General features: G+C 36.8%; 1 protein-coding gene across 1 annotated transcript in view; it reads right to left on the bottom strand.

Moving 5' to 3' along the window:
* Positions 1 to 4,976: 4,976 nt before the first annotated feature.
* Positions 4,977 to 11,807, bottom strand: part of C2CD6 (C2 calcium dependent domain containing 6) — a 76,454-nt gene continuing 69,623 nt past the window's right edge. Inside the window, exons 15-16 of the mRNA XM_064485101.1 lie at positions 8,092 to 11,616; positions 4,977 to 5,461 (exon numbers count right to left, since the gene is read on the bottom strand). Of these exons, the coding sequence (XP_064341171.1) occupies positions 5,171 to 5,461; positions 8,092 to 11,616 (3,816 nt within the window). The 3' untranslated portion in view covers positions 4,977 to 5,170. The remainder of the gene's footprint in view (positions 5,462 to 8,091; positions 11,617 to 11,807) is intronic.

Raw genomic sequence — 11,807 nt, 5'->3', positions numbered from 1 at the left:
TCTCTAGGTCCAGCCATGTTGCTGAAAATGGCATAATTTCATTCCTTTTTTTTGTTTGAGTAGTATTCCATTGTGTGTGTGTGTGTGTGTGTGTGTGTGTGTGTGTGTGTGTTTATCCAGTCATCTGTCGATGGCCATTTAGGTTGCTTCCATGTCTTGGCTGTTATAAATAGTGCTACTATGAACATTAAGGTGCATGTATCTTTTCGAATTAGAGTTTTTGTCTTTTCTGGATATATGCCCAGTAGTGGGATTGCTGGATCATATGGTAATTTTATTTTGTTTCTTTGTTAAAAAATTTTTTTTTAAAAAACAGCTTTACTGAAGTATAACTGATACACAAAAAACTGTACATATATAATGTGTATATTTTGGTGAGTTTAGACATATGCAGACACCCATGATACCATCACCACAATTAAGAAAATAGACATATCCATCCCCTCCCAAAGTCTGCTTGTATCCCTTTGTGTGTATGTGTATGGTAATAACATTTAACATCAGATCTACCCTCTTAACAAATTTTGAAGTGATTTGTACAGCAGATGGGAGTTTTATAACACACAGTTTCAGTTATGCAGCTAGAATGTAAATTCTAATTTACATTCATTAGATTATGATTGAGGCTGATCATATCTTCAAATTTTAAAAGGCTTTGCAGTTTTTCCTCTAAATTCATGTCTTTACATAGTTTTTTTTATCATGTTGTTGATAGTTTCCCTATTGATCTGTGGGCAGTGCATATTTTAAGAAAATTAGCTTATTGGCATTATTTTTCTTCAATTTTTAAAAGTGACTTGATATTTGTATATATTGTGAAATGATCATTACAGTAAGTCTAGTTAATATCTGTCATCCTACATAGTTACAACACAGTTTTTGTTTGTTAACCTTTTTTTTGAGGTATAGTCAGTTTACAGTGTTGTGTCAGTTTCTGGTATATAGAATAGTTTCCTTTTCATATTCTTTTCATTACAGGTTACTATAAGATATTGAATATAGTTCCCTGTGCTATATATAAGGACTTTGTGATTTATCTATTTTATATATAGTAGTTAATATCTGCAGATCTCACACTCCCAATTTATCCCTTTACCCCCTGGTAACCGTAAGTTTGTTCTCTATGTCAGTGAGTCTGTTTCTGTTTTGTAAATAAGTTCATTTGTGTCTTTTTTAGATTCCACATATAAGTGATATCATATGGTATTTTCATTTCTCTTTCTGCCTTGCTTCACTTAGAATGATGATCTCCAGGTCCATCCATGTTGCTGCAAATGGCATTATTTTATTCCTTTTTATGACTGAGTAGTATTCCATGGTATATTTGTGCCACACCTTCTTTAATCCTTTCATCTGTCAGTGGATGTTTAGGTTGTTTCCATGTAAATTGTAAATAGTATGCTCCCCAGTTTTTGGAGCAGAAACCCCCAGTTCCAGTTCTAATCAGCGGTGTGAAGTAGGTGGGACTGGCATGCTCCCTTTGGGAAAGGAGCTGCTGTGTATTACTCCCCAGGAGCTGTCCACTGGGATGTGTGCTCCGTGATGTTGCTTGTCATCCAGTGTGCAAGCTCACAAAGTACACTGTTGTTGGCACTGCCCTCGACCCCACCTCCATTGTGGAAATACTGGTAATCCACCCAGATTTCAGCCCACCTCTGCATATGGACAATCCACCAGTGCTTGTGTGCTTCCAGAGGGGAGCTGTGCCCACTGTGAGCATCAGAGAATAGACTGTTATGGTGAGGCCATGCCCCTCCCTTCTCATGCGCATTGACAGTGGGGCTCCTATGGTGGACCTGGGCTTCGTCCTGTGTGCACCCCCAGACCCCAGGTCCTTTGGAGTCTCCATGCAGCCCAACCAAGGCCTCTCCCTGGGTCTGTCTGCTGAAGCCCATGTTTCAGCACCCAGCCACTGCCCACACCAGTAGGTGTGGATCTCAGGCTGGGCAGTGCAACAGGGTGGCCAGTATAGTGTGTTCTGGTCTCTTTCTGTCTTGCTTGCTTCAAGCCAGCTGCTGCACTCTCCTCTGAACCTCTGAAGCTCCCAGTCTGTCTTGACTGACCCCCCAGCTAGTGAAAGGGGTTTGCAGGGTGAGGGAACATTTCCCCTTTCACAGCTCCTTCCCAGGGGCACAGGTCTTGTCCTGATTCTTTTTTTTTTTTTTTTTTTGTCCTACCTGGTTACTTGGTGATCTTTTTTTGCAGCTTTGGTTGTATGAGACCTTTTGCTGGTGTTCTGTTCATGTTCTGTGAGAACTGTTCTATATGAGATGTATTTTTGATGTATTCATAGGAGGGGTGAACTCCATGTCCTTTTATTCCGCCATCTTGAGCTCTGCCCTTCAGTGGATTTTTTTTTTATAAGGAAGTGGCTCCCACGATTATAGAGGCTGACAAGCCCCAGCTCTGCAAGATGAGTGGGCAAGCTGGAGACCCAGAATAGCCAACGGTGCAGTTCCAACCCGACGGCTGGCAGGCTGTGGACCCAGGAAGAGCTGATGTTTCAGTTCGCGTCCAGAGTCAGGAAAAAACTGATATCCCCATTTGAAGGCAGTCAAGCAGGAGGAATTCTCTCTTACTCGGGGCAGGCGGGTGGGGTGGGGAGGATCAGCCTTTTTCTTCTATTCAGGGCCACCCACATCAAGGAGGTCAATCTGCTTTATGCAGTCTACAGATTTAGATGATAATTTCATTCAAAAATTCCCTCACAGAAAGAGCCAGAATAATTACTGGGCATCCTGTGGCCCAGTCAAATTGACACACAAAATTAACTATCGCAGACAGTAGATACTGTATGACATCCCCTCCCTGAAAGTCAGTGCATTTAATTTTGCAGCATGGGCTCCTGGCATGTTGTGTCAGTTTTCTATCACTGCTGTGACAGATTACTATAAATTTGGTGACTTAAAACATTACAAGTTTATCATCTTACAGTTTTGGAGGTCAGAACTGTAAAATACACTGGCAGGGCTATGGTCCTTCTGGAGGCTCTAGGGGAGAATTTGCTGCATTTTCCAGCTTCTGGAGGCAACCTGCCTGCCTTTGCTTCACAAGCCAGCGTTTCTTCAGCTTCTGTTGCAGTGGTCACACCTCCCTCTCTGACTAACCCTTCTTGAAAAAACTTGATAAAACTCTTGATTGTATTGGTCTTATCCAGATAATCCAGGATAGTCTCTCCATCTCAAGACCCTTCATTGAATCAAAGCTGCGAAAGTTCCTTTTGCCATATAAGGTAACATAGTCACAGCTTCCTGGGATTTGGACGTGAATGTATTGAGAGGGAAGGTCATCACTGTGCCTCCCACACATGTCTAATCTCACCTTGGTGTCTGCTTTCTGAAGGATTCAAACTAGCACAGCCACCTTAGCTAAAACGCCCTCCTGTGCACGTCTGCAGTACTTTCCCCACAACACTGACACAAACAACTCTGTTATAACGGCTTCTGTGTTTATGTTCCTGACAGACTGTGGACTCCTTGAGAATATTGTCTTATTCGTGAGTATATTCCTGGTATGCAGCAAAGTGTTTGGCATATTATAGACATTTAATAAATATTTAAGGAATTCTTCCTTGAATAAAGGGCATGGGTTTTTTCTTTTGTTCTTTTTTAAAAGCCTTTTGAAAAAATTTGAGAGATTTCTATAGTAGGAATATTGCCATTAAAAGTTTAATGAGGCAAAGTGACTTGAGATTTTCCATCCAGTAGATATTTCCTCCTTAACTGCAAGCCAGATCAGTGTTTTTCCACATAAATACTGTTGATCAGATTGCCTGTTAGCTCTCAAATCCATTTCTCCACTCTTCCCCTGCTCTGCTTCACAGGGAACTACATTTTGCATGCCCCCTCACTTTTTGGTTTCCAGAGAGGCAACAGCAGGAGATCAGAAGGCAAGAAGAGAGAGAAGAAACAGTTATTTCTCACCCCTTGACCCACTCCCCCATTTCTTGCGGTGTCTCTCTGGGTGGCTGTGTCTTCTTTGTCTTCTGGCTTTAGGACTCTGGTCACGCCCCTTCCTGCTGTCCCTTCTGTCTGAGGGGTGGTATCAATTTGTGCTCCTGCCAACCCCTGGATTGCCTAACCAACCATCCCTTATGGATTCTTGCCTTGGTTCCATCACCCGTGAAACCAATTCCCTGTGTTCTATTTGAAAGATCCAGAGGTATTTGTGATTTCCCAGTCACACTCTGACTGATACATGTACTAGCAACTTTGAGCAGTACTAGAAATTCCTGGTCTCAAACAACAAATGACTACCTTGGTTATACCGTGAAATGAATGTTCAGGAATTATGTTTCCCTCTGTCAATTCTATTTAAACTCCACAGACTTTATGACTTATGGTAGAAAATGGAAACTGGCAAAAATTCTATAAATTGAAGTTCTCACTTACCAAGTGAACCAAAGTTCAACAAGATCCAAATATTGTACTTGATAAGAATAGAACCAATTCTCAGAAGTCTGATTTAAATCCTATGCTGATTTAGCTAATTTTTTATGCAGTTTCTGTTTTATATAGTTTCTTCCTGAGTTTTGTGTTATTAAGAAGCTCTTTCCTAATTTTTCAAGTAAGTCAGAAAGTCACTCCAGCATAGAAGATGCCTCAGGAGTTAGTATTAAACTTGTTCTTTATTATCTTTATAGTGTAAGAAAATATAATATCAGATGATACTGAAGTTAGTAGACGTTCTGTAGGCCCAGAGAACTGCATACTTTTGAATCTGGAGCTGAAGAGTTAGAATAAATTCATAACAAAAGGCTAAGCATACACACATAAGTACAAGTAGAAACCCTGAAAACTGGGTGGCCAGGGATAATTTAGAGCATAGCAAAGATCTGGGACGTCAGAAAACTGACTTGGAGTGATAGTTATATGGTGAAAAAGGGGGAAAGCTGGAAAATAAAACTTCACTAATAAATATGTATTTCTGAGTTTGTTCCCCTAAGGTTCATAAACAAAAACACATTTACATCAAAAGTGTGTTTCTTTTTCATTTTAATTAAAACAAAATGGTTCTAACAGATGAAATTTGGTTACTGACTTCTATCACACAAAAGGACAGATCTCCAAACCATTTTGTTAATTGGAGAAATGATATTCTAACTGCTGGCCTCACATATCATTTTGAACTGTTTAACATTTGGATAATATCACAAATGAGCGAACGCTTTTCAATATGCTCTTTTAAATTTTTTTTTTGGCCTAATTTTATAGATATCAGAATCTGGGATTGGAGGATTTATATGAACTAAGCCTGCTGAAACCATTCGAGGGCTTGTCAATTTCCCAGTGTAGCTTTCTCCTCGTTTGTTAACCTCTGGAGCAGTATACGGTCTTGCAGAGTGTTTTAACTGATTATGGCTATCATCTGGGCTGTTTCCTAAAAGCCTTGCTCTTGATTTTGCTTTTTCAAGATGCTTAAATGAAGTCTCGTGTAAATCCTCAAATCCATCCAAACAATCCTAAATATTAAAATAAAAGATCAGGTTGGTGAGTTAGTTTTCCTAAAGAGCACATTTTAGATTTATAAGGACTAAAATTTGTAATATCAACAAAGAAAATGAGAGCATTCAAATGTTTTATAGGAAGTCCCCAAATTTAGACCCTACACTCAATGCCTGTCATTAGATACCACAGAAATTATACTTTAAAAAATCTTATTGTTTCAAAGGATATTACTTCAATAGGGATGGAAGACATGAAGCTGGAAACCAGGAAAACTTAGTAAGGGAGCTGACCCCAGGGATTAGACTCCTAAGCAAAGCCAGCACTCCTATAATTCTCCTCCTCCAAAATCTCTCTTCCTCAACCTCAAATATAAATTATGAATGCTTATATTTTACTTTTTATATCACCCAAACTTCCATTCTTTAAAAGTTAACAAACATCTTCTTTAATATATACTTATACACACATACAGAGCCCAGCATCTAAGAATATGTTTATAATGTTTATATTAAAATATTTTTGTATATGGTCTGAGGCTAAGCAAGTAAAACATTTAGAAAAATTGCTGGAAAGATACATACCAAAATAATTTTTTTAAATGATGGTTGTGTTAGGATAGTGAGATTATGGGCTTGGTTTTCTTTCTGTATTTTTTTTTCAGATTTGTATGACTGTATTTTATTTTAAAAAAATATAGTCATCTACAAGCACTCATAGGAGGGTATGGAGTTATTAGTCATTTCTCAAATTAATGTAAACTTGTTTCCTCTGCAGTTTGAGCAGCTTGTCCCTTAATGCTTTGCAGAGATGGCCACACCAAGGGAAAGGGCCTGCTTTGATTTGGAGAGGAGGTAAAAGTAGATTAATAGAATTGGAGGGTGGGAGGAATTTAGGCATGACCAAGAAGAATTAGGTCAGCAAGAGAGAAGACTTATCAAAAAGGAAGTATGAAGGGTCTACATTTTTGCCTGGATTTGCAAGTAAACATTCTTCTTCCCTCTTAAGTACATGGAAGCAATTAGGTAAGTCACAATATTAAGGGAATTTCTGCTACACTGGTGAGTAACATAATTTTTACTTCACAGCTGATATAAATGATTACTAGAGTGCTAGTGGAGGGGTGTGGAGAACCACACCACTGGTTATTTTTCTGGAAGCTCCTGCAACTCAGTTTCTCTGTCTTCTAACTTGATTGCTTTGGTAGACATCCTGGATTTTTAGAGAATCAGATAAGCAATTCTTTCTGATGATCTGAAATGTGTCCTTACCACTCAATTCTGTTAATTTCACTAGAGAGAATATAGTTTAGGTACTGTTGGTTTAAAAGAGGGAAATAAAGATTATCTCCCTTGACCACTCTTAGGATAAGGGTTCTAAGATCCTTTATGATCCCATACCATATAATATAAATGCAAATTTTTGTTTTGTTTGGAAAGTGATATTACAGACCATTTTCTGAAGAAACTTGGAGAAAATCTTTCCTTTCCAAAAACTATGAATCCATCTTCTACTTCCTTTTCCTTGTTTGTACACATGTGCACAAACACACACACTCACTCACTTACTAAATTACTGAATTTAGAAAAGAGAAATTGAAATTGAGACTATATGCTATATTCATATTTATCCTGCTACAAATCTGCTTTACTGTTTACTAAAGCTAATAATTTCCTTTACTATGGAAAACAGTTCAAAGCAACTATTCTGAAATTAGATCTATTTTCTCGTTCAGAGGTAGAGTTCTACACATCAAATTATCAATATAATACCACTTCAGAATTTGTGACTTTTCCCAACTGTGGGTCATGCCTGTTTATATATACTAATAGAGAAGAGTAGTGATCCAGAAAATTAAAACAAGTCCCTTCCATTCCTAGATTTTAACTTTGTTTTAGAATGGTCTATATAAAGAAGTATGGTAGCAGATTTACCTCCCTAATTGTTTTATGTTAATATTAAAAACAGACATGAATCCCTATGTTTCTCAGCACAGGATATGGCAGAGGGGTGGTGGTGAAAGAAGAAAAGAGTAGAAGTTAAACTGAAATTTTGCAATTCTTAATTCAATAGATTGTGAATTTTGCATATCTCTAATGCTTAGCAGAATAACTGGCACATAATAAGAGCTTCATATTTGTTTACTGAAACAAAGGTAATTCAGCTATCTGAAAAAAAGACTTTCTACTTCTACTTGCATGAAAAGAAAACCCCAGTATACTTTTCATAGTATACAGCCACTGCAAGTGTTTGTACAGGTCGTGCCTGTGCAACAGCTCCAGCTGAGTCAGGGCTGGAAGTAGCCAGTTTTCCACAGACAGAGCTGTGTGCCCTATCCAGGCTGTCTCAGCCTGCAGTCTGCCCGGAGCAAAGAGTGCTTTTTTCTAATTCATGTTCCAGAGGGGGTCCCCTTTATTTAATACAAAGGCACAGAATGTGTTAATAATCCTTTTGATTTTCTGATTGCATTTTGAATGAGGTGAAGTGATATTTGAATATCAGAAGAATTTTTAAAATCTGAAAATCTGTTTATCTTGGGGCAATTAAGGTTATACACACACTTGCATGCAGACACATATACTCTAAGTAGATTATCTATAGAAGTTTGCCAAATACAGAAATAGAAGACTTGGAAAAACAGTATTACATGTATGGTTCTTCTTGCAGTCCAATGAAGCAGTGTTCTTGGAACAGATTTTCTTAGAATTCTTGTGGTGGGCAGTGTGGTTGGTAGTATCTTAACTATCTTGTTAAATGATTTTTCTTGTTTGCTGCTGGCATGGACTTTTTCTTTTTGGACCCTGGGCTTTAGATGTTCTCTCTTTAATACTTCCGGGAAAAGGGATGGTTTTGAGTTTTTCTCAGCTACCACAACTTTATATTTAAGCAATCGTGATTCAGGGACCTTGGTACATCTTTCGTTGCAAAGTTTGTTTGGTTTTATATAAGGAGTTTGTGTTTCTTCTTTGTAATGTGCATATGTTACTAAATGTCGTTTTTTATTATTGTTATTATTTCCTTTCAATCTCTGACAATACTGGCCCTCTAATTCTGATTCCTCCCCAGCCTCTGAATTGAGACACATTAAAGTGTTATTCTGCCTGGAAGGAAAAGTGAGTTTGGTTATGTAGTCCTCATATTCATTCGGCATTTTGCAGTTAGGAATTCTTGGATACGGTGACAGCGCTGCTTCAGCTTTTTCCTCTACCATCAATTTATAGATGTTATCACACTCCTTTCTGTCAAGGGACTTCATTTTTAGTGTCCTTTCAAAGCAAGGATTTGATCGAGTTATTTTTGATTTACCACTCCAAATATGTGGGTCTTGAATCTCTGTTTTAAAATCAAAATTTTCTGCTCGAGGAAGTTGCACGAAACCATGTCCTTCCCTTTGTTTCCTAAGCAATGTATCTGTCAGTCTTTCTGATGATTTATTTAATGGAATCGCCTGGGTATTTTTGTTGGAAGAAGGTTGTGCTTTAGATAAACTCAGTGTTTTAGCTGCTTCAGGGCAATAATAAATTTTCTGTTCCCTAATTTTTGATGGATTTTCTTCAATATTCTGTAAAGAAAAATGTTCTTTTTCCTCCTTTCTGGTCAACTCTGTTTCTACAAGTCTATCTTCAAGAACTTTTTGTGAAGTGGTTTTTTGAACAGTTTTTGAATATTTATTTTGCTTTTCTGATTGCTTCTCCACAAATTGATTTTCATCTCTTAAAGACAAATCTGGCTTTATACATTTTAATGGTGTGGAACTAGAATTAATCAAATTTATGTGCTGGCTGATCCCCTCTAATTGCCTTTCTGTGATTAGTCCTGATTTTGACAGTTTCTCTATAAAAAGGCTCTGGAGGTGTTTGCTTAAATCAGCTTTTATATTTAAGAGTTCATTTTCTGATAAAGCTGTAAGATATTTTTGTAGGGATTTATTTAAGGGATATTTCATGTTTACTTCAAGCCTTTTACCAAAACTCCCCCTTGAAATATCTTGTCCTAATTTGTTAAAAGACATAGAGGGGCTTTTAGCTCTTAGAAAAGCTACGTTTGAGTGCATAGACTTAGATTCTGCTTCTTTAAATAAACTGTTTTCTGAAAAATTTTTTAGGAAATAGTTTTGGAGAATTTCATTTAAAAAAGACCTTAGCTTTATTTCCAAATGTTTATCTATGAAATGATGATTAAAATTGTTTACAAAAGATATGATTTCTTTTACAGTTCCTGAATATTTCTCTAGAAAAATATTTTGCTCTTTTGGTTCTGCTTTCTCATTCATCAAACACAGATTCTGGTAGATTTTTGGTAAGTCCTCCTTGGTGATATGTCCTGATTCTGAAAGTCTTTCTACAAGGTAATGCTGAATATGTTTACTTAATTCAGATTTTAAATGTTTTATTTCTGACTCTGAGAGTTCTTCTAGAAATACACGCAGGTTTGGACTTAAAATAGGTTTTCTATCTAGTTTGTCTATTTTATCAAAATCCTCTTTGATTTCTTCAAGGTCTTCAGTCTTGTTTGGAAAAGGATGCTCAATTAGTCTTTGTAATTCTTTGTCAGTTTGTCTGCTTTCAGACTTACTATATTTGAAAAAAACATTAAATATGTTTTTCAAAAAGGATTTTAACATTATTACATCAGAGTCATTGAGTTTACCTATTAACGAGTCACTTAAATTTTCTAAAGTAGAACTTAGATCATTTTCTTTTCTGTCAAGTCTCTGACTACTACTTGGCAAATCTGTTTTTTTATCTGGTGTTGACTGATATTCTGAATCTCGTGGGGATGTATTTTGGCTTTTGTCTATGAATTCAACTCTATTAAAAGAAGAAGTGGTTTCTTTGGGAATGATGGGTATATTCGGCTCTGAAAGATGTTCTGTTTTGTTTTTGATTTCTGAATAATATTCTATGGACTCCTTTGGCTTTTCTTTAGCAAAGGCTGTCTCTGTATCCAGCAAAAAACTCTTCTGGTATTCTTTATCTAATTCTATTACTTTGATCACCCCAGAATCTAAAAGAGTATCTACAGGAAATGCTTGTATTATCTGGCTTATAACAGATTTGGCTGGAGGAAATTCTGTTTCATTATTGTTTTCTTCATAGTGAACTAGAACATTGGAAGACAAACTCTCCCAAGCTGTGGGTAACAGACCCTGTGAGTTCATCTGTGTCTCACTTGATTTTTTCACTCCTGTCCCCAATTCTGAGAAGATCGGTGCAGTGAATATTTGCTTTATAATATAATCATGTACAAAGCTATTCAAATCTGGTGTGGAGCTAGATACTTCACTATCTAAATGTTTCTTTTTGAAACTACACTTTTTTTTAATTGGAAAATCTATGTTACCAGCATCTAAGTGTTTTTCAGAGACAAATTCCCTTTCTACCTCTGGGGAATTTCCTGGTACACCTTCTGAATGTGAATCTGCAGGACTACCTTGACTTATTTGACTTAAAAGAGACTTTGAATTTAAAATGTCTCTTTCTGAAAGCCAGGTATTTAAATCTTGAATTTTTTCAAATACTTGGTCTTCCAAACTACTTGGTCGTTCATCACGAACACCCAGAAGTGGAAAACTATGACTCTTCTTTCTTGCTTCAGTGTCCATAGGAACTTCCGGTGTAGAAAATAATTTATCTGAAAGGTCTTGCAGATTTTCACTTAAAATTGACTTGAGCACCATTGACTGTTTTAAATTTTCTATGTGGGAAGTAAGACTTAATGATTTTGAGAGGCGACACTTATTTACATTTACTTTTCCAGTCGTCGATGATTCTCCCTCAAAGTTTGGCAAAGATACATTAGGTAGTCTTTCCGGTAACTTATTAGTATCTAAAGTCTTTGTTGTGGTGATACTGGGATGATGCGCTAGATTATTCTTAGTGTCTAATGTCTTTATTGTTATGATCCCAGGATCACGGGCTAACTTATTCTTAGTGTCTAAAGCCTTTACTGCGATGGTATCAAGATCACGAGGCCAGGTTTTGCCAGCAGGTCTCTCAGTTTTTGAATGTGTTGGGTAAGGAGGATCTTGGTCTTCATGCTCTATAACCTCTGCACTTAAAATATTTCTACATTTGAACATATCATGGTCTTTCCTTTTTCTGACTGACATTTTGTTGTTTATATTCCTTAGAAAGGGATCAAAACTGTTCTCGATGTTGAATTTCTGGAACTGTAACATTAAAAAAAAAAAGGTAAGAAATTGTATAGCATTTATTTTGAATTTATAATAAAATTTCTAGCTAATTTTCTGTGAGCAATAAGTCAACTTATCTATTCATCTTCCTGCCTTTTACAAAGAGAAAACCAACTTTAATTATTTTACAACATTTGAAATTGGAATAATAATAAGAATTTTCATGC

This window comes from Camelus dromedarius, chromosome 4 (assembly GCF_036321535.1).
Source record: "Camelus dromedarius isolate mCamDro1 chromosome 4, mCamDro1.pat, whole genome shotgun sequence".
NCBI classification, from domain to species: Eukaryota; Metazoa; Chordata; class Mammalia; order Artiodactyla; family Camelidae; genus Camelus; species Camelus dromedarius.
The sequence above is the reverse complement of the archived record's forward strand: the minus strand, read 5'-3'. Positions and strand labels throughout refer to the sequence as shown.